Source organism: Polistes fuscatus, unplaced genomic scaffold (assembly GCF_010416935.1).
Source record: "Polistes fuscatus isolate 324 unplaced genomic scaffold, CU_Pfus_HIC Scaffold1, whole genome shotgun sequence".
Lineage (NCBI taxonomy): Eukaryota > Metazoa > Arthropoda > Insecta > Hymenoptera > Vespidae > Polistes > Polistes fuscatus.
The window spans coordinates 7415315-7437419 of record NW_025112997.1 but is presented as its reverse complement, the minus strand read 5'-3'; the positions used below and the strand labels follow the sequence as shown (position 1 = coordinate 7437419).

Sequence of the window (22105 nt, the reverse complement as noted above, 5' to 3'; positions counted from 1 at the left end):
GTGTGTGTGCATTGTTATGCACAATTGACATGCAATATCAAATATAAATTTAAATATACATTTCACACGACATTATAAATATGATTTAATATACTGAAACACGATTATTATCCTTTCCTTGTATAAATCCTATAGACCCTAATAGAATTTTGAGACGCGTTTCAACAATGTTTTTTTATTTGATTTAACAAATCAGGAAATTTATTTTAAAAACTTTATTTTATTTCTATGTAATCAGCTAAATGTTGTCTTACTTTTGAGATACGCGCATTATGTAATATATAGATTTTAAGTTTAGAATGAAATTTGTCATCTATAATTGCGTTCTTTTAAATATCCAATCCAATCGTTATTTTGGATTAGAAATTTATGAGAAAGTTAAATCAAATTGATATACGCAACAATATATTTCTCATATATACATTTTCATAATAATTGTTGAAGCCACTTTTTCACCAGAATTGATAGTCATGCTCTCGAGTAAAAGCATATCTGGGTGATTGCGAAGCAAACGTCCAAAAAAAGCTGCCTCGCCGCACGGGGTAGCTTTTATCAAAACTTGGCTCTCCCATCCAAATTAGGTACGAGGGAGTTATTTTTACCAACAGTCACTCACATCGATTCTCCAGTAGCTTCTCATGATATTTATGAATTTCATCGATCGCCATCTGAACGCCTATATTAGATATGCGTATATTAGTTTATTCGTTATACACTTTATAATATAATAATATATATACATAATAAAAATATACACGTTCATAATAGCATAGAGAAATAAAGTTGCATATAGATCGTGCATGCGTAGAAATGATATGTCTACTGCTAAATGCTATTCTGCTCTATAATGATATTAAATAAGCGTAACTATAAAATAAAGATCCTTTTTATAAATTTCTATCTGTAATCAATTAACGTTCAGAAATCTTTGGAAAAATGAAATACTAAGTTGTTAATTATTCTTATTCGTTGTTCTTTGCTCTTTCCTACGTAAGTTTAAATGTAATCACCTACAAGTATTCATTTGCTTATTTTATACAAAAAGAAAGTTCTTTTACCAGAGCTTAGATAAAAATACAAATATGAATCACTTTACGTAATACATATGTATATACGATATTTGAAAATTGATTTAAAAGCAAACAATCGATTATTTTTTGTTAAGAGAGAGAGAGAGAGAGAGAGAGAGAGAGAGAAGACGACGACGTTATCAAAAAAGAAAAATAACATTCTTCCATAATACGTGTAGCTTAATGAAATCCATTAAATACCATATACGTTCAAGAGGACAAATCCAAATTGGTTTGGTTTAGTATCGAATGTCCGATAGGGACAAGTATTGAAGGATTTTGAATCGATTGGATGCGTTATAAAAAAGAATGAAAATATTGTTAACTACGTAAAGGTTGGTCATAAGAGGAATGTATGTAGATGTAGGAGTTTTGGTAGCTATACATTGATCTCTTACTTAGATCTCGCAACCGCCTAGTTCGGCGAGCGTCGCGACGCCCGCGAGGCGAGCCTTTTTCGTGCCTGTCGAGCATTCGCCATTCCACGAAAATGCGGGGGTGTACTGACGAGAGCATATATTCGACGCCGCGGCGCCCAAAGGCACAGACGCCACTTCAACTCTGTCTCGTGCACGGTACGTATGTATATACTAAACGGTACCAAGTCTTAACATATCTTATAACAATATTACACTTCGATCATTTATCTTGAATATTATATCAATTTGATACAAATTGTATCGGTGCATGTATACGGTTCAACGATCTCTCCTCCGTGCTTCTTAATACGCTGCAGATTTTAACGAAACTAATAGAAACGAAAGTTAAGTTCAAGGTAGAATCGAACGATCGGCTCGACTTAGGTCAAACAACATGATCTCGATGGAGACTAATTCTTTTTGGCATTTTATCAAGGTGAAGAAAGAATCAGCTCGTTTCTGGCATTTGATAAAACACTTTGAAATTGAATCAACGCGGTAACTTAACATTTTCTAATTTTGTTTTCCTTTCTAAATAATATCCATTATACATCTGGAAGTAATATTTATGTAATAGCAGATTTTTGAAAGGATAGAGAGAAAAGAGTTATTAATTCGTTAAATAATAAAGCTTTCTATCAATCTTCGGCTAAAATACCACCTATAATTTTTCCATTTTTTGCTGCGAATTACTTTCTAAGATTGCAATTAATTCATATAATAGCTTGAACATATTCGAGGTCTTTGTCCGCATATGATAGTGCGATTCTTCTCAAAGCGCAGCGTAATTTTGGCACGACCAGGCATATGAGCTATGCTTTTTCACTTAACGGCCGAGCCGGGGCGACGTCGGTTACTATAAACATTGCTTGAACTTATTAGGGAGCGTCCGTTGGTCGTTCATCTAAACTTAGCTATCCGCCGCACGGAAATAACTTAGCGACGCTGTAGCCGCTCGCCTATCGTTTTATAGGCAACTGGGTCAATCCTGGCTAGCGATGATTTCTGAAAACGTTATTGAGATATTTTTTTAAGCTACAGTACCATCGAATAATCGTAATGATATGTTACAAAATATAATCAAACAATATCTAGAAGCAAACAATACCCGTAAAAGACTTTAACCAAAACATTATGCATAATGAAGTAACGACAAATGAGTTTCTTTGTCGAGGAAGAGTTGATCAACGAAAAATGATCATTTTTTTTTACAGATCTTTAAAACGAAACAAGAAACACAATGTGCGACGACGAAGTAGCTGCCCTTGTCGTAGACAATGGATCCGGTATGTGCAAGGCCGGATTTGCGGGAGACGACGCACCTCGCGCTGTATTCCCCTCGATCGTCGGCCGACCCCGTCACCAGGGTGTGATGGTGGGCATGGGTCAGAAAGACAGCTACGTGGGCGACGAAGCACAAAGCAAGAGGGGTATTCTTACGCTAAAATATCCTATAGAACACGGTATTATAACCAACTGGGATGACATGGAAAAGATCTGGCATCACACCTTCTATAACGAACTTCGCGTCGCTCCGGAAGAACATCCCGTTCTCCTCACCGAAGCTCCCCTGAACCCTAAGGCTAATCGCGAAAAGATGACACAAATTATGTTCGAAACCTTCAACAGTCCAGCTATGTACGTTGCCATCCAAGCGGTTCTTTCCCTGTATGCCTCCGGTCGTACCACGGGTATCGTATTGGATTCTGGCGATGGTGTATCTCACACCGTACCTATCTACGAAGGTTATGCTCTTCCCCATGCCATCCTACGTTTGGATTTGGCCGGTCGCGACTTGACCGATTATCTCATGAAGATCCTGACCGAGAGAGGCTACTCCTTTACAACCACGGCCGAACGAGAAATCGTTCGCGATATCAAGGAAAAGCTTTGCTACGTTGCTTTGGACTTTGAACAAGAAATGGCCACCGCAGCAGCCAGTACTTCCCTCGAGAAGAGCTACGAGTTGCCCGATGGACAGGTCATTACGATCGGCAACGAGAGGTTCCGTTGTCCAGAGGCACTCTTCCAACCTTCCTTCTTGGGTATGGAATCCTGTGGTATTCACGAGACCGTCTACAATTCCATCATGAAGTGCGACGTCGACATCCGTAAGGATCTCTACGCCAACAACGTCTTGTCCGGTGGTACCACCATGTATCCTGGTATTGCTGATCGTATGCAGAAGGAAATCACCGCTCTCGCACCCTCGACCATCAAGATCAAGATCATTGCACCTCCCGAGAGGAAATACTCCGTATGGATCGGTGGTTCCATCCTCGCTTCCCTATCTACCTTCCAACAGATGTGGATTTCGAAACAGGAGTACGACGAGTCTGGCCCTGGCATCGTTCACCGCAAGTGCTTCTAAGCAATTATATTCTTAAAAACGATTGTTATTGCTATATTATCTACGCAGATACACCTATTAATTCCGTACTATTTCATCTAGTTACATGTTAATTATTTCTATTTCACTGTTGGTAATCTTTAGCTACGGCCAGAGCGACCACCTTATTAGCAGTAGCGATCAGTATTCTTTTTTCCATTAATTGAATTTAAACGTCATCTTTTATGTGTGTGTGTATATATATATAGATATATACACACATATTTATATATGTGTGTATATGTACATATATATATATATATATATTTATATGGATCTACATCTCTATCTCAATGGAATAAATCAAACTTATATTTTCACAGCGGTGTAATTAGTAATCTTTCATTTGTTACCCTTTATACGCATATCTCACATTCGGATTATTATTTACGTTATCATTAAACTTACTCTTTTGATAATATTTTTTTGAAATTATAACGTTGGAATAAAATCGAATTTATTCACAATCTCTTAATACTTTCAATTGCGATTGATATACGAAATGAAATCAAAATTTCCAACTAGATAAACATAGTTAGCTTTTATTTAGCGTTTCTACGATATATATATATATATATATATATACGATTTCCTTGAAGAAATTTTTTGTACCTATCTTTCTAATCATTTAAATATTTCTAATTACTTTAATTATGCAAAAATTCAGAATCGTATATTCTGGAAAGCTACAAGTTTCGTGCAATCATTTCTGGGATGATTTGCTTTTATACTTATATTGCACATTTGTCGTTGTCATATGTCGGTTTTTAGCCCTTTTATGTATTAAGAGAATGCATGGACGACAGTGATTAAAGAAAATGAATATTCACGGAATATTAGTTTGTCTTTGAAATCCGGATATAAGGTAAGTGGACATAATGTTTGGTTGCAGGGACCGTGTATTAAACGGATTTATTAAAAATAGTCTAGTCTAGGTATAATTAACAACATTTCTTTTCTACATTCAACTAATTCTGCATATGTATACAGATAACTTAAAAGGAAGAGAAAATAATTGGCCGTCTACGCAAAGGAGAATTCAATCTAGTGGTCATGCATTTACATCTTTGTGCACTGGACAATGAGTCAATAATGATTTTTGAAAAATTACCACGGCCTTAATGATGCCCCATGCCTTTCACCGATGTGGCTAACAACGATCCATCATCCAATACCCAGCGGAAATGAAAATCCAGGTAAGACGTTAGTAGATATATGCATGTTCAACGAAGAGAGCAACATTCGACTGCATTGACCGTCGATACTTATCGTCGAATCTGAAAATTTCATTTTCAATTAGAAGAATTGCTTGATTTGGACTTTGAACGTATTATACAGGATTTATATAAGTCAAGATTTATATAAATGAAAATTTGCATCAATGTCTATTTAAACACTTTCCATGTATGTCTAGTGAAATAGTAAACACAATATAACATGTATAACGAGGAATTAATCCAACTTCTAACTCTTTCACACAAGTATTTTTTATCTATCGAAATCGAAGGAATAAAAAATGATTATTTCATGGATACGCCTTACCATCGATTATTGGGACCATTAATGGGACATAAGTAATCGTTAACTATCGTTAATCATTGAAGTTTAATCTAAGAAAATATTCACCCCCATATACTTGCTTGTATACGGTGAAAGATGATGGAATTGCACTAATTTCTTCATAATAATCTTCTTTAAATGAATCACCGTAATGTATGCAAATGGAGCACTATTAAAAAAACATTAACAACTAACAAAGACGCGTCCTTTCTATATTGAAAGCCACAATCAGTAATGCGAAGTCCGCGAATCTGTCGTCCGTCGAATCGTCCGCCGAATCGACGGCCAACATCGACGGTAGCACAGTAAGGTAAAGTGGGGGAGGGTTCGATGGTGGATCGAGTATTTCTCGTCGCCCGGTACATTTTAAATGACACCAAATAAAAAATCATTATTTCTAATCCATATTTAAACGATCATTCTTTTTCTGCAAAGATCAATTATTCTCGAACGTTTGAACTTGAAATATATAATACATACAAACTATTCTCTTAGATCATTTTCGTTCGACTATTGCACGATAGCGTATGATAACTAATATTTCTATGAGAAATCATATAAATCGTGAGAAACGGCCGCGATTTATTCGCATGCGATCTATATGGCTACGTAGAAACAAAATGATGTTTTATCTCGATTAAGTCAAAAGGACTTGTACAGGATCTCGCAACGTTGCCTACCCGATCTAGGCTACTCATGGCTCATTACATCCTTTTCTTTTCTTTTACAGAAGCAGTACTTTTCAGAATAAAGAAATAATGAAGTAAAAAGAGAAGAAGAGGAGAGGAAAGAGAAGATTAATGCAGTAAGAAGAAGAAGAAGAAGAAGAAGAAGAAGAAGAAGAAGAAGAAGAAGAAGAAGAAAGGACAGCATAAACTAGAGGCATACCGAGCGACTGTTTGTCTCTTGGTACCTTCGTTTAGGTGAAAAGCACCCGAGGAGGACGGCCCTGCGGCGTAACGAGTCCTTATTTGGATTCGGGAACCGTCGGGAATAGCACGTCGTCGGCGTCTCCCTCTCGACGTCGCTTTTAGGGCGACTAAGGACTAGGTGACGACGGCGGCGGCGGCGGCGGCGGTGGCAGCGGTGGCGGCAGCAACGTCGGCGGCAGACGACGATGCGCGCGTTAACGTACAGCAGATTTCCATCTAAGGGGCGGATCGCTATTTTCGGCTGCGAACCGATATGGATAAAGGTACCCCACAGAGCAGGCGGTGCGCCACTCGTCGCTTTCGGTTTCTTGCACGACGTTCGTCCCTAAGAGATCGTCGCCTATTCGATCTATTCGATCATTCAGCTCTGAACGGTAAATTTCGTTACGGAGGAAGCAACCCTTGCGTCTATCTTTTTACTTTCCTTTACCCAACGCTTCTTCTTCTTCTTCCCTGTCCTTAGATTCTTTTTCTCATTCTCATTTCCTTCTTACTACGCTTACTACTTCTATTACTTTTTATTTCTTCTCTCAACTTAATTACGTAAATAGTCAATCTTGTGATTATCGTGATCGCGATAAAGTGTATCGGGCTATCGGATATTACTAACCAGTCGCATAGTTTTACCCACATACACTTTGAATATTTGTGTCAAGTGTAAACGTTTGATAAATGTTGCATGGTGGTACGTGATGAAATATAAGGATACCATGATACATGCCAACCATACTCTTCGGAAATTTCATTTCAGCTAGTATCTCTACCTGTGAAAATACATATAATCGTTTAATAATTCGTTAACGGATCTTGATATATTGTTTCTACTATTTTTTTTGAGAGTGTCTATAGTCGATACGAACTGGTCTTTACCTACCGAACTTTCCTATTACATCAAAATGATAGTTATAATTGAATGCAAATAAGAAAAACAAGGAACTATTAATTTCATCCATTCATTTGCAGAAAGAAACGTTGCTAACAGCCCTTCAAGATGTGCGATGATGATGTTGCGGCGCTCGTTGTCGACAATGGTTCAGGCATGTGCAAAGCCGGATTCGCTGGAGACGATGCACCGCGAGCTGTCTTCCCTAGTATTGTAGGGAGACCGCGACATCAGGTACGTTTTCTTCATAAATAAGATTTAATACCCATAGTATCCTGAAGAAAAAACGAATCGACCGATGAAAATATTGTTTTTATAACCACAGGGTGTGATGGTGGGCATGGGTCAGAAAGACAGCTACGTGGGCGACGAGGCACAAAGCAAAAGGGGTATTCTTACGCTAAAATATCCTATAGAACACGGTATTATAACCAACTGGGATGACATGGAAAAGATCTGGCATCATACCTTTTACAACGAACTTCGCGTCGCTCCGGAAGAACATCCCGTTCTCCTCACGGAAGCTCCCCTCAACCCTAAGGCTAATCGCGAAAAGATGACACAAATTATGTTCGAAACCTTCAATAGTCCAGCTATGTACGTTGCCATTCAAGCGGTTCTTTCCCTGTATGCCTCCGGTCGTACCACGGGTATCGTATTGGATTCTGGCGATGGTGTATCTCACACCGTACCTATCTACGAAGGTTATGCTCTTCCCCATGCCATCCTACGTTTGGATTTGGCCGGTCGCGACTTGACCGATTATCTCATGAAGATCCTGACCGAGAGAGGCTACTCCTTTACAACCACGGCCGAACGAGAAATCGTTCGCGATATCAAGGAAAAGCTTTGCTACGTTGCTTTGGACTTTGAACAAGAAATGGCCACCGCAGCAGCCAGTACTTCTCTCGAGAAGAGCTACGAGTTGCCCGATGGACAGGTCATTACGATCGGCAACGAGAGGTTCCGTTGTCCAGAGGCACTCTTCCAACCTTCCTTCTTGGGTATGGAATCCTGTGGTATTCACGAGACCGTCTACAATTCCATCATGAAGTGCGACGTCGACATCCGTAAAGATCTCTACGCTAACACTGTACTATCCGGTGGTACCACCATGTATCCCGGTATCGCCGATCGTATGCAAAAGGAAATCACCGCCCTCGCACCCTCGACCATCAAGATCAAGATCATTGCACCTCCCGAGAGGAAATACTCCGTATGGATCGGTGGTTCCATCCTTGCTTCCCTATCTACCTTCCAACAGATGTGGATTTCGAAACAGGAATACGACGAGTCTGGCCCTGGCATCGTTCACCGCAAATGCTTCTAAGAAAAATAATTTTATCGTTAATCCGTATCTTCCAAATCCATTTTCATATTTTTTCTTATTTTCCTTTCTTTTCTCTTCTCTTCTATTCGCTTTTTTCTTTTTCTTTTTTTCTTTTTCTTTGTCAATTATGACACATCTATATATTACTAAGCCTCGCCGTGTTCGCAATGTAAGGAGATAGATTGTACAGGTGAAAAGAGAATACGACGATGAAAAGAAGAGATCAGAATAAGAAAATATGATAAATTGGCAAAGAGAAAACAATTGATTGCCTTTATTGTACACATTTATCAGACTGTATTTTACTTTGTAGTTTATACAAATACGACTGTTTATTATGAATATTGATTTTTTCATAACACTCGCAATCGTTAAAAAGCGATCCTTTTTCATTCTGCCACGAATATATGTTCTTTCGTATGGGCCACTTCGTTTTTATTTTATTTTTCTTTATTATAAACCATGTTTACGTTAGAATGCTACATTAAAATGAATAATATTAAAATGTATACCATAATATATAGCTTAAACAAAAAATTCCTCTGTTTGAAGTAAATTCTAATACTTTGTAATGATTTCAGAATAGATAATTAATTTCATCAACTCTTTTACTTATTGCATAGACCTTTGATCATTAAATTAAAATTAATTAGGTAAATTTTGGAAGCGGTATGTTGCCGTTTGAATATTTACAAACCAATCGATTACTCACCAAAATGCATTGAATTAATATAACATGTTTAATTAATCACTCGAGTATCGTTATAGGTATCTATAAAAGAATATTCTTTTTATATAATTCGTTATCTAAAGTAGTTTTAGTCTTACGAGTCCATATATGGCGCCTTCCTCATAGGTAGCAACATCCTCTGTCACGCGCCTGTGCCAATTCGAATTACGATATAGTACAGAGCGGTAACATTTGATTCGAAACGTGAGACAAGGAGCATTTCATAGATCCCTTTACGTATTTAATAAATAAATAATATATCTGCTGTCTTTTATAATATTTTTCTTCAAAATGGTCCCTCCATTATTCGTCAATATTTATTGAAATAACGAAATTTACTCTGGACTACTTAATAATTCTTTTGTTTTAAGATATAAAATCAAGGCCCATTTCCAATAATGATACGGATTGTCTTCTGTAATTGATCGTCATATACGTGCGATTTTATTTGCTTAGAGTACCGTTATCATATTACGATAATATAATAATTATATACATGCATGTCTATATTTAATTCATTCACAACTTATAATTTTAAACTTTGAGAATATATATTTTATTTATCTACAAACGAATTCAAATATTGCAATATTTATTTGCATTAGAATTTGTAAACGCTGTTATTAATCGTCGTTTTTGATTAGTTGGTACGTATACTTCTGCGTAGCAAGAGATTCTATTGGCTGTTACCACAGTTGTAAGCATTTGCGCGTGCATCTTGTGAGGTTTGTTCGTTGGTTGGGCGTGCACGTCGCTTTCTACGTAGATACCAGGTAATTTGTTTATAATTACATATTTGCTAATATTTATATTATATTTTGTAATTAATAACAAAAGTACTACGTAAAAGTACGATTACACATACACGCGTGCGTATACCCCCACACACACACGCGCGTTTAAAGAATATGAATTTGGTAATGCCAACGTTACTCTCTGTGCATTCTTATTACAGGTAAGAATATTTAATGTAGTATAGATAATGATGGTGATATCATTGATGACTTCTCCAAATGTGTCCCAGGTCTATGTACATAAGTATTCCTTGAAGAAGAACTATTCTCCTTTTTCTCTATCATTTAATCCTATAAATGAGGGACATACAAATCCATGGGACATGGGTCCTATTAACCAATCTAATACCATAGAAATGAGAATTTTTTCCTTTATAATAAACCAGACGACCAGAGTATACATTTTTTTTTAGACATTAACATATTACAGTCTACATATTATTGTATAAAACTTTAATTTGAAAAATGTCTTTTTACAGTACATTGAACTCTAGTACATTAAAAAATGGATGCAACTAAAGCCTCGGAGACAAACAAAGAGTTTAAGGAAATAGAATTTGGTTTTTATTCTCCTGAAGAACAAATGTCTGCATTTCTATACGTTGGAAAAGAAGTTGCCATTTATCAGCCAGAAAATTTGATTGCCCATAATTATTTTTTAGCAATTCATCTTGAATGTATAGAGAAATTAGCTGCAGATGAAAAGAAGCCACTATTGCCAGTCGAAATAATTCTAAAGGTAAAAACTTTTCAATTTAAAATCAAACTAACAACTATGTCATCTATATGGAATGCTTATAATACATAAATATTTCAGGCATTCGAGAGTAATCTTGTTCCGCATTTTGAGACATTGATATTCGCATTGGCTGTATGTTGCAAGCAAGTTTATAGCGAAAGTTTGCGTCATGCGGCTTATTCTATAGTAGGAAAAATTTGTTCATTGCCAGAACATTTTATTCTATTTATCAAATTCACATCTGAATTAAGTAAACGCAAAATGTCAATGCTACACCCTGTTAAGCCTAGCCATGGATGGGGTCATGGATTGCGTAAAACTGTCAATAATTGGTATCTTTCCAAGGAACCCTTAGAATTAGCTAAATGTGTAACAAGATGTAAAGGCAGACACGGATGGAAGCACAAGGATATTGTCAAACTCTCTCATCCACATCCTGATACACCAGGTAAACTATTGATAAGCCATTAACAAGCAACAGCAATAAATAGTGATTAATGTTTATTAATTACTTCAATAATTTATTAACATATATACTGTTTAAAATAGAAAAAGAAGTGATACTTAAATACATAATACATGGTTTGGACAAAACTAAAAGATCCTTTGCCGATAACGCAAATGTACAAGAATTGATTGAATACATCGAAAGGATCGAAAATTTCAAACATTGCAATGATATAGTTCAGGCAGCTGGTCTTTTAGAAAAGTACGAATTAACATTAGACCATATCCCTGGTCACATGTTGAAATCTACCGAGGTATGAGATCTACAAGTATTCTTATTTCAATTTTCTTATTTTAATAGTTTTTTTTTCCTTTTTAAAGATAAATTATTGTCTTTACAGATTTGGAATTCATTGGTACCGTCAATGGATTTACATACGCTTTTGAGTAATTTGCAAAGAATACACAATTTGGGATTATTGAAAGCAGATGCTCCAATTATTGACAAAATAATAGATGAGATTACTAATAAGGACAGATTAGCTTGCAGCAATATACATCCAATATTTATTTACATAACTTTACAAAATTATCTACACTCCGGAAAGTAAGATATACAGACGTATAGCATCGTGTCTACGCCATACAACTTATAATGCTATTATTTTATATGTAGATTGATACTAAAACAATACATAGGTTTACACTAGGGTTGACAGTGATGGTTCTAGCCATCACTTTGATCAGCATGTCAAGTTATTAACGAGTAATGTATCTTTCAAAGGCCATTGTCATACGAGAAACGAAAAATGAAAGTACAAGCAAAGAAACCATATCGTCCTTCGCCAAGACCAAACTCTAAGATTATAAGTGCATTACACCAAGCCTTCGATCTTTCAGTTTTGGTAAGTTTCATAATATTGACTCGATATATACATATATAAGGTAAGTAATTTACGCCCCATTCATTATTTTTCCTACGAATTTTTATCCACAGAATCTCAAATCTACTGGCTTGCGTTATATGATAACGATTAATGCTAACAAAGTAATGTGGGAGTCTAATACGTGGCACAATGGGACTGTGAATGGGGCAGAAGCTGGTTTCTTAATAGCGTATACGCTTTCTCGATGCGAGAAAGATGTCACTGTTGCTGTATTTGACATCATCGACGTTGATATTGTCAATTTGAATCAGTCATTAGATTTTTTTTCGCTAATTAGCACATATCAGCCTATGTTAAATAAAGATGCCCGTTTAAGTACCCCTATTAAATGGGCCTCCAAACAAAGTTATCAGTATGATGTGTTTATTAACGTCGTGAACGATATAGTAGACTACAACGAATGCGAAGAGAACTTTGAAGAATATAAAAAACAAATGAATCTTCCCCACGCAAAGTAAGAATTTAGCTTTTCATTTTATTTATGTGCGTGTATTCATTGTCTATTCCAACAAGGATTAATATGAAATATTTTTTGTAGATTAATAAATTGCATTGTCTGTTCTTCAAAAACGTGCAAAGATGATTTATACAACAGAAACATTTTGACAATTTACGGTTTTGATGCAACCGTGCCTATGGTTATACAAGCTTTTGCAAAGTCACTCTTTTGAAGAAAATCAGCTATACTACAATATGCTGTACTCATGATTTAACTCCATTTTCACAAATAAGAAATTTAGCGTTTTTAATTGGATGAAATATTATCATGCAACAATTTTTACAAAGGTAAATCTCTACTAAAATCATCCAATTTCCATATATTCCTACACGATTTTTCATAACAATCCTACAATAATTCTAACAAATTTTGTATCGCTCATTCGATGAGATTCTATTTTGAGTGGAGACAAATTTACAAAGAATTATGAAACAATAATGTCTCAATCTTATTAAGGAATGAAATTTCAAATAGAAAGTCCTGTGACAGAAGATGATGAACGTATTTAACATTAACATTAACTTTAACTTTGCGTTAACTTTTCAATATCATCTCATTATAAAATATTAATATTAAGTCAATGACGATGTATATTGCATTTTTCTAGCAGCTATAGATCTTATACATTAAGTATAGAATCCAATACGTTTCTTGTTAAAATTTGGAAAAAAATGCAATTCAATTTTAGATGATTTACTTGTTTAAAAAATGGGTACTTGGCAAGTACTTGGTGAAATTATGTAATTCACGTGCTAATCTATGGTGCCTTTTTAACATATTACAAGAACATAAACAAAATATATTTACTTAAATTTGTTTGCTCGCTTATTTCCACTGGTTGGCGGTAAAGCTTTTTGTAATATCTTCAATTAGATACGTAGAATGATATATCTAATGACGACTGGTACGCTTCTAAACATTGGAATAAGTATTAAAATGATATAAAGCATCGAAAATTATCCCACTGTGATATGCATTTAGCTCCAAAGAATTTATAGTTATATTAATATAATTTAACCGTGTTAGAGATTTCATATTTGTCATATCCAAAGTAATTACAACTTAAACTCAAAATACTACATTACCGATATAATACTGTGATACGCAAAACATATTGTTCAAACTAGAAAAATGGATAAGCAAATTATCAGAGGCGTACCGTGTCTATTAATTTGTTGGGTAGTAATATCTATAAAAATAATTACTCACAATTTTCTTTATAACATAGAATATAATACAATGATATTTTGATTGATCTTTATTGATCCTTGAATTACCAATCATAAATAAGAAACACATTTTTGACATTATTAAAAAATACAGTGTAGATGTGTTCTCAGGTCCGAAAGAAATTTAAATTAAGTGCCCAATGTTCAAGCATGATACTTGCATTCCTTGTTGGTAAATCACGAATCAAATGATTAATTTGTGTTAACGAATCTATTTTAATACGAAAGAAGAGTATGTGACATTTTGTCTGTAATAATTGCAAGAAGAGTAATTCAATAATATTTATACAATTATATTACGGTCGAGAAAAGCTCCAAAATATAAATATATTTTAGGAATATTACATTTAATTTGTAACAATATTTATATTTGTTTAAATCATAATACATTAAATGTTATAATTCATCCAAAATATGGAAAAAAATATACATGCAGTTATTTGAAAAAATGTGTGTATATATATATATATATATTTGGACTAAATAAATCGATATGTTACGAACGTAATTCCTCGTTCATGCATTCTTTTATTTTTCATTTTAATTCATTAATAAATTGGGATTAAATAAATAGCATTTAAAGGATATTTATTGAAAAAATGTATTTATTTAGTACATATATGGTATTAATATATGACGCGCTTTCACACTTACACATTATCTGTATTGTACACAGTACTATAGTTTTCCTTGCAGTTTCTTTTTTATTTCCCTATCTTTTTTTCTCGTGGATATAATTACAAATTGTAAATATTTTTAAACTCAATCATACTCGCATACATTCCATTGCATATTCGAAACACATCAGTTATATAAGATTGGCTTATGGATTAGACTTAAGAACAAACATATAAAACAATTAAAATAAACTAACAATACGCAGAGTCTTACCTAAGAACTTTTTAAATAAGTTCCCCCCATTAACGAAGTTATATATATATATATAAATTAATTTTTTCTTTTGTCTTTCTTCTTTTCAGTAAAGAATATAATGGTGAACGATCGTCGCTTCTTGTAAGAAACATGTATGATAGAGAGTCTATTAACATGTCGATCCATGATAAATCACTGTATATGTGTGTGTGTGTGTGTGTGTGTATCTATAAAGGATTTTGAAATTTTTATTGTGAGACTCAGTTTCGATATCGATCCACCATGAAGACATTATCATCTGACACATATTAGTAGATCCTCGATGCATTCCTCGTTTGGGAAGTTGATTATTTCAGTCTAATTATGAACAAAGATACTTCGTGGATTCTTGAAAGGTTATAGTTCATCTTTTAGATCATCATCTTCCTCACCAACAGTTGGCGGTACACCACCACCCGCACCTTGATACAATTTGGCTATGATCGGTTGTACTATGTCCGATAGTTCTTTCTTCTGTTTCTTGTACTCTTCCGGATCTGTATCCTGATTATCTTCTAACCACTTGATCTTCTCGTCGATTGCTTCTTCCATCTTCGCCTTGTCCGAATCGCTAACTTTAGAGCCAAGTTTTTCCTTGTCGGCTAATTGATTTTTCAATGAATATGCATAAGATTCGAGCTCGTTACGAGCCTCTACTCTTTCCTTTAGTTTCTTATCATCGTCCGCAAACTTTTCAGCATCTTTGATCATTCTTTCGATATCGTCGGGCGTTAGTCTATTTTGATCATTGGTAATAACTATTTTCTCTCGATTTCCAGTGCCCTTGTCCTCCGCGGAAACTTGTAGAATACCATTGGCATCAATTTCAAATGTAACTTCTATTTGAGGTATTCCGCGAGGAGCCGGTGGAATTCCAGTTAAATCGAATTTCCCAAGAAGATGATTGTCTTTAGTCATAGGCCGCTCGCCTTCGTATACTTGAATCGTAACGGTGTGTTGGTTATCCGACGCGGTTGAGAAAATTTGAGATTTTTTCGTAGGAATGACAGTATTTCTGAAATTATGGAAAAATAATCAATTAATATTTATTGTCGGAATAAAAAAGATGTCAATTGCGACAACTATTGTAATTAGTTACCTTGGAATGAGCTTAGTCATGACACCACCTACAGTCTCTATACCCATGGTAAGTGGATTAACATCCAAAAGTACGATTGCATCCGTGTCTTGTTCGCCCGAAAGAACACCGGCTTGGACCGCAGCACCGTACGCGACAGCCTCGTCAGGATTAATACCCCTTGAAGGTTCTTTACCACCAAAGAATTCTTTAACCAACTGTTGAACTTTGGGTATTCTGGTTGATCCACCAACAAGGACAATTTCATGTACATCTTTTTTACTCATATCGGAATCTTCCAGTACTTTTTGTACAGGTTTAAGAGTACTACGGAAGAGATCCATATTAAGCTCTTCAAATTTAGCACGTGTCAAAGTTTCAGAGAAATCTTCTCCTTCGAAGAACGATTCAATTTCTATTCTCACCTAAGGACGATATAGATATAATAAATACAAAGACGCTTATAACATGGGTGAAAAGAAAATGAATGTAATATAAATATAATTGCGTATACATACTTGATGACTAGCACTGAGTACTCTCTTAGCTTTTTCAACTTCACGGCGAAGTTTCTGTACGGCTCTGTTATCCTTGCGAATGTCTTTACCCTTTTTCTTCTTATACAGCTTGATAAAGTGATCCATAACACGTTGATCGAAGTCTTCTCCACCCAAGTGAGTATCACCATTGGTAGCAACGACTTCAAAGACGCCATTGTCAATAGTGAGTAAACTAACGTCAAAGGTACCACCTCCCAAGTCAAAGACTAAGACATTCTTCTCTCCATCTTTCTTATCTAAGCCATAAGCAATAGCAGCAGCAGTTGGTTCATTAATAATTCTCATTACGTTAAGTCCAGAGATGGTACCCGCATCCTTTGTGGCCTGTTACACAAGAAGGAAAAATTTATAGAAACATATGTTTATATGGAATACTCTTCGACTCTTAATGTTAATCATTTTCTCTTCCTTACTTGTCTTTGCGCGTCATTGAAATATGCAGGAACTGTTACTACAGCATGGGTTACTTTTTTCCCTAAATACGCTTCTGCGGTTTCTTTCATTTTACCCAATACCATAGCAGAGATTTCCTCGGGTGCAAATATCTTTTTACCCTGGCTAGTTTGAACTTCTATATGCGGTTTGTTATTCTTTTCCATAACTTTAAAGGGGAAGAATTTAACGTCATGCTGCACCGTGGTGTCCATCCATTCGCGTCCAATTAGACGTTTAGCGTCAAAAATTGTATTTTCAGGATTTGTAGTTAATTGATTTTTGGCAGCATCTCCGATCAATCGTTCCCCATCGCTAGTAAAAGCTACATACGATGGTGTAATTCTATTTCCCTGATCATTGGCAATAATTTCCACGCGTCCATTTTTATATACACCAACGCTATAAAAATTCTTTATTGTAACAATAACGTTTCGTTTATTTTATACAATTTCTTATGAATTATACTTACCAAGAGTATGTGGTACCCAAATCAATCCCTATCACCGTCCCGATATCTTCTTTTTTATCTTTTTTCTCCTCTTTAGCAAGTGCAAAGGCTGTAACTAGCCCTAGCAATAATAGAGCTTTTGCTCCTTTCATTATTAATCTATTTTCCTTAGTTATCCTGAAAATTTAATCAAAATGACCATTCATTACATTCTCATATCTTATTATTTTTTCATTCTAAAAAGGGTACAAGTTAAGTATGAGACAACTAGATTCTATACCATTCTACAAGTTAATCAATAATTCAACGTGTTATACATCATTAATGAATAAAAAATAAATGTACAAATTTATTTCATTCATTCATTCGTTAATACAAAAGATAGAATATACTTGAATACATTGATTAGTTAAAAATGTCAATGCCAATGACATTGACAGAGCAGTCATCGAGTATGTGGGATTTAAATAAGGTGGAGCTTTCTCATTTTTCTTCAAATTACACAAATTCTTCTATATATCTTCTATGTACTTAATACTAATATATTAACAAAAGTAAAGAGAGAAAAGTAGATAATAATGAATATCGAAGTTAGTACACGTATATACTCCAGATAAAATATAACAGCGATACGTGGCACGAAAAATGGAAAATTTCGCACTAAAATCATATGGATTGACATATAATTTCGAAAATAGACAAATGAAATGACAATTTTATTTTTACTAGGATACTAAATGAAGCGATTATTATTAAAAAATGATTATATACCAATTGAATAAATAAGTATTACTCTTCTTTGACGAAAGTAGAATTTAATTAGTTCCTCGCACAGTATAACTTCACTTAAACAATTCAGAATCGACTGACTGAAGTCGGAATCGGTGCGTTGATATTAACGGTAAGATTTCGTCGTGGCTCGCACTGATTGGTTAAAATCGCTGTGAGATAAGGGAATACAGTGAATCCATTGGTTCTCCTGTATACAGTTGGCTGACGTTTATAGGCCCACGTCATAACAGGATTTTCATTCCAGAAAATTCGGACGAATCGTCAGCATTTGTTATTTGTATTCTGATTGTAAATCTTTATACAACTGCATATAGTAGTTCCCATGTAATGATGTAACATTACAATATGTTATTATCATCTATATTTATATATAAATATGTATATATAACCTGTGGAGTTCTTTTAGGAGGACACTAGGAAAAAAAAACAAGAAAAAAAATGTCAAGATACCAAAATATCAATTCAAATGGCATAGCAATTAACTGTTCGAAGCATGATAATTAATCGTTTTCAAATATTATAAGTATCATTAATTTATTGAATTATAGGTTAGATAAAGTAATGATATGTGTACATATATTATTGCATATAATAATTTATTGTATAACTTAGTATAATGTTAAGTAATATACTTATCATTTGAATTAATCATTGAAATTTATTTTCCAAAATTGTTCTCTCATTAAACATATATAAATATATGTACATTCATTTACATATTACTACTATAGTATACGATCTTGCCCCCAGATATTACGTGAAAAGTAATTCGAGTAACCTATACGTAAAATCACATAATTATACAAGAGCTGTAAAATAATTAATATTTACACTTAGGCATTAACATATCTAAAATTAAGGGCGTAAAGTATGTTATGATACAATCTGCTCCTGCTCGTCGCATCGATAATAGGACTTCGTTTAGTACATCTTCCAAGTTAATTGCACCGTTTTGTGCACCATGATACAACATCGCATATTCTCCAGAGACTTGATAAACGAACATAGGATATTCTGGATGCGCATCTTTTGTATGTCTGATTACATCTAAGTAAGGTAATCCTGGTTTGACCATAATCATGTCTGCTCCTTCTGCTATATCTCTGGCCTTTTAAAAAAAGAGAAAAGTTATTAATATTAAATATAAATATTATAATAAAGAGAAAGAGAGAGAGAGAGAGAGAGAGAGAGATAATAAGATTAAACTTACAGCAGCTCTAGCTGCTAATCCATTACTACCTGGTGGTAATTGGTAACATTTACGATTACCAAATTTTGGGGCTGACTGAGATGCATCTCTGAAAGGTCCATAAAATCCTGATGCAAATTTAACTGCATACGATAATACGGCAACTTTATTTGCCAATCCAGCCGCAACTAATTGTTGTTTTATTGCACCTACTCTACCATCCATCATATCGGATGGAGCAACTATGTGTGCACCTGTTGTATTACATTCAAATAAAATGGAAGGCGATATAAATAAATGTTTACTTATTTTAACGATATATGTTTAAAGAAATAAATCAAACCAGCTTTTGCATATGTGACTGCAATTTCAGAAATACGTTTAATGCTTGCACTGTTATCGATAGTTCCATCGTCATTTAAAATACCACAATGACCATGAATAGTATAAGGGCACAAGCACACATCGCATGCTACTACTAAATTTGGAAACCATTGCCTTATTAATGGCACCGCCTGAACTATAGGATTTTCTCTGCTGTCAGCATTGGAGCCAATGCGATCCTACAAAAATAAATCTGTATCTGTGCGATAATTACAGACAAATAGGTAGAAAATTGGAATATTTACTTTCGCTAGATGTTTAGAGACTCCAAATAGTAATATTGATTGCAATCCTTTAGAAATTAATGGCTGTAAATCCTCGTGCAATCGATTAATACCATAACGATGTACACCAGGCATACTTTTGATCGGCTCCTTGTCATTTTTATTATCGCTAGAGGAAGTATCAATCAATGATTACAAATACTTTTATTCCTATCCATAATAACCTTTTTATAGATCAATCATTAACATAACATAAGTAATGCTATATTATGTAATACAAGTTATAATAATTATTCAATAATTTTATATAATTGATTATATTAAAAAAGATAAATAACATATAGAAATATTTTATACTACTTTTTTTTTTTATAGAAATAGCTAGACATTACATACCGAAACAGACATTATCACAATTATTCGAATGGGCAGGTTATGTAGCAATACTTACGATACAAAGATTGGGTACATAAGATTATTTACAGTCATTTCTACGTTTGGAGATTGCCATAGTCTTAAAACGGGATGAAAAATACCACTATGAAGCATATGTTTAGGATTAACTTCTGACATATTTTATATTTATGTATTATAATTTCTCGTCGCTCTAAATATAAATATCATTCGAACACTGCAAACCACCTGCAAGGTTTCTTCTTTTTTCCGAACTAATTTCATCAGCCTACTGCCCTTAAAGTTACAATTTCTTATCATAAAACATTTCAATATTGTAGAAATATCCTTTTTCCTCTCTAGCGTGATATAATGTATGAATCAATTTATATACAGGAAAGAAATCAATCGGTTACTATTAAGTCAGAAAATTTCGCTATTTAATAAGAAACCCGTGAAGGCAATAGAATTTTTCGAATAAACCGCCCAAATAGTGTTTGAGAGATGAATTACCTAGATGACGACACTTCAATTGTAAACATGGCAAGAGACAAACAACAAAATTTGTTCGTAATTATTTTTATTTCTCTATTTCTTATTTCCATTACTGTAGAGTATGTTTTTTTTTTTTAATGAGGAAATACCTTCATTTATATAATAAAAATACATCGCACTGTTAATTTTCGATTTTTCCTCAATAAGTAATGTTTGCTCTTTATATTGAATAACGAACGAGGATTAATTACTTATTTCGAATTTCTTTTAAAAAAAAAAAAACATACTTTACAATTATAAGAATAAAAAAAAAACAGAAATAAAATTTAAATAAAAGTCAAACTTGTCCGAGTGAAACTCGATGCAGTGACTTGCTGATCATAAGTTTAAAGCGTTGTAGCTTGCGCAGTTGTCGTCTCAAACAAAATTCTAAAGAATAATAAAAATTCATAAAAGTCAATCAATAAACAATATCCAACGGTTAGAAATATATAATTAAGAATATACCTATCAATAGATTTGCTATACCTATATTTACTATGAAAGCATTTAAATGCCACCCTCGATTTAAAGTTTTGACGTTTTTTCCAATTTCCAATAGAAATCCAGATATTCCGGTTGTTAAGATCGTTTTCTCGCGTCGCAAAAATGAAAGACATGTAAGCGGAGCGCATGACGATACAAGAGGTATCACGAAAGAAGTATTTGTCGTCATCACCTAGAACGCTCATTGGTTGGAAATGACGTAAGTAATATCCAATGAAAGTACAGGAAATAAGTAAAGATTGTCGGTAAAACAGTAAAAGATCCGATGATAACTTACCATAAGTATTTACCGACCGTCGATATCTTACTGTTTTACCGACAATCTTTACTTATTTCCTGTACTTTCATTGGATATTACTTACGTCATTTCCAACCAATGAGCGTTCTAGGTGATGACGACAAATACTTCTTTCGTGATACCTCTTGTATCGTCATGCGTTCCGCTTACATGTCTTTCATTTTTGCGACGCGAGAAAATATCTTAATTACGCAAAAATCTAGATTTCTATTGGAAGTTCGAAAAAACATCAAAACTTCGAATCCGAGGGTGGTGTTTAAATGCCTTTCATAATATATATAGGTGTAGTGAATGAATTGGTAGGTACATTCATTAATGTTTCCCCACACAAGCTATATTAGAGATATTTCTTATTAACTTTTATGGTCTTATATTATTTCCAA

The 22105-nt window shown here is 34.2% G+C and overlaps 4 protein-coding genes and 1 long non-coding RNA gene across 11 annotated transcripts; 3 read left to right on the top strand and 2 right to left on the bottom strand.

The window, feature by feature from the left end:
• Nucleotides 1–79: 79 nt before the first annotated feature.
• LOC122523374 lies at nt 80–6498 on the bottom strand. Of its 3 annotated transcripts, none has more exons than XR_006305288.1 (3): nt 6352–6498; nt 4990–5155; nt 80–676 (listed from the first exon to the last, which is right to left on the bottom strand). It is a non-coding gene; the product is annotated as an uncharacterized LOC122523374 (long non-coding RNA). The 3 variants fall into 3 exon arrangements; XR_006305289.1 differs by lacking the exon at nt 6352–6498 and adding an exon at nt 5505–6093; XR_006305290.1 differs by lacking the exon at nt 80–676 and adding an exon at nt 1729–2494.
• LOC122523368 (actin, clone 205-like) lies at nt 1539–4209 on the top strand. Its single transcript, XM_043645061.1, has 2 exons — nt 1539–1645; nt 2704–4209. The coding sequence occupies exon 2, from the start codon at nt 2730–2732 to the stop codon at nt 3858–3860; it is 1131 nt and encodes a 376-aa protein (XP_043500996.1). The 5' UTR covers nt 1539–1645; nt 2704–2729; the 3' UTR covers nt 3861–4209.
• Nucleotides 6499–6658: 160 nt separating the features above from the next.
• Nucleotides 6659–8589, top strand: LOC122523364 (actin, muscle). Its single transcript, XM_043645047.1, has 3 exons — nt 6659–6744; nt 7334–7487; nt 7579–8589. Exons 2-3 carry the CDS (start codon nt 7362–7364, stop codon nt 8581–8583), a joined length of 1131 nt encoding a protein of 376 aa, XP_043500982.1. The 5' UTR covers nt 6659–6744; nt 7334–7361; the 3' UTR covers nt 8584–8589.
• A 1398-nt stretch (nt 8590–9987) lies between these two features.
• LOC122522668 (60 kDa SS-A/Ro ribonucleoprotein-like) lies at nt 9988–13551 on the top strand. Of its 4 annotated transcripts, none has more exons than XM_043643981.1 (9): nt 10014–10086; nt 10338–10502; nt 10587–10846; nt 10925–11294; nt 11396–11607; nt 11695–11900; nt 12078–12198; nt 12291–12694; nt 12779–13551. In XM_043643981.1, exons 3-9 carry the CDS (start codon nt 10613–10615, stop codon nt 12909–12911), a joined length of 1680 nt encoding a protein of 559 aa, XP_043499916.1. In that variant the 5' UTR covers nt 10014–10086; nt 10338–10502; nt 10587–10612; the 3' UTR covers nt 12912–13551. The 4 variants fall into 4 exon arrangements, with proteins under 4 accessions (XP_043499899.1, XP_043499916.1, XP_043499906.1 ...); XM_043643971.1 differs by lacking the exon at nt 10014–10086 and adding an exon at nt 10093–10268; XM_043643964.1 differs by lacking the exon at nt 10338–10502 and having other exon boundaries at nt 9988–10086.
• A 1004-nt stretch (nt 13552–14555) lies between these two features.
• Nucleotides 14556–20821, bottom strand: LOC122522661 (endoplasmic reticulum chaperone BiP). Of its 2 annotated transcripts, XM_043643952.1 has the most exons (10): nt 20442–20821; nt 20012–20159; nt 19726–19945; nt 19404–19636; nt 19076–19301; nt 17423–17516; nt 16932–17352; nt 16477–16842; nt 15980–16383; nt 14556–15895 (listed from the first exon to the last, which is right to left on the bottom strand). In XM_043643952.1, exons 1-10 carry the CDS (start codon nt 20561–20563, stop codon nt 15238–15240), a joined length of 2892 nt encoding a protein of 963 aa, XP_043499887.1. In that variant the 5' UTR covers nt 20564–20821; the 3' UTR covers nt 14556–15237. The 2 variants fall into 2 exon arrangements, with proteins under 2 accessions (XP_043499887.1, XP_043499877.1); XM_043643942.1 differs by lacking the exons at nt 19076–19301; nt 19404–19636; nt 19726–19945; nt 20012–20159; nt 20442–20821 and adding an exon at nt 18173–18289 and having other exon boundaries at nt 17423–17578.
• Between the last annotated feature and the right edge of the window lie 1284 nt (nt 20822–22105).

What these genes read in the sequence shown, in the direction of transcription:
- LOC122523368 (XM_043645061.1), top strand. Translation starts at nt 2,730, where the DNA reads ATGTGCGACGACGAAGTAGCTGCCCTTGTCGTAGACAATGGATCCGGT.
- LOC122523364 (XM_043645047.1), top strand. Translation starts at nt 7,362, where the DNA reads ATGTGCGATGATGATGTTGCGGCGCTCGTTGTCGACAATGGTTCAGGC. An exon ending in TAGGGAGACCGCGACATCAG is followed by an intron (nt 7,488 to 7,578) that starts GTACGTTTTCTT and finishes TTATAACCACAG; the next exon opens with GGTGTGATGGTGGGCATGGG.
- LOC122522668 (XM_043643964.1), top strand. Translation starts at nt 10,613, where the DNA reads ATGGATGCAACTAAAGCCTCGGAGACAAACAAAGAGTTTAAGGAAATA. An exon ending in ACATGTTGAAATCTACCGAG is followed by an intron (nt 11,608 to 11,694) that starts GTATGAGATCTA and finishes TTGTCTTTACAG; the next exon opens with ATTTGGAATTCATTGGTACC. An exon ending in ATGAATCTTCCCCACGCAAA is followed by an intron (nt 12,695 to 12,778) that starts GTAAGAATTTAG and finishes TATTTTTTGTAG; the next exon opens with ATTAATAAATTGCATTGTCT.
- LOC122522661 (XM_043643952.1), bottom strand. Translation starts at nt 20,563, where the DNA reads ATGTCAGAAGTTAATCCTAAACATATGCTTCATAGTGGTATTTTTCAT. An exon ending in AGTCACATATGCAAAAGCTG is followed by an intron (nt 19,637 to 19,725) that starts GTTTGATTTATT and finishes GTAATACAACAG; the next exon opens with GTGCACACATAGTTGCTCCA. An exon ending in ATGACTAAGCTCATTCCAAG is followed by an intron (nt 15,896 to 15,979) that starts GTAACTAATTAC and finishes CCATAATTTCAG; the next exon opens with AAATACTGTCATTCCTACGA.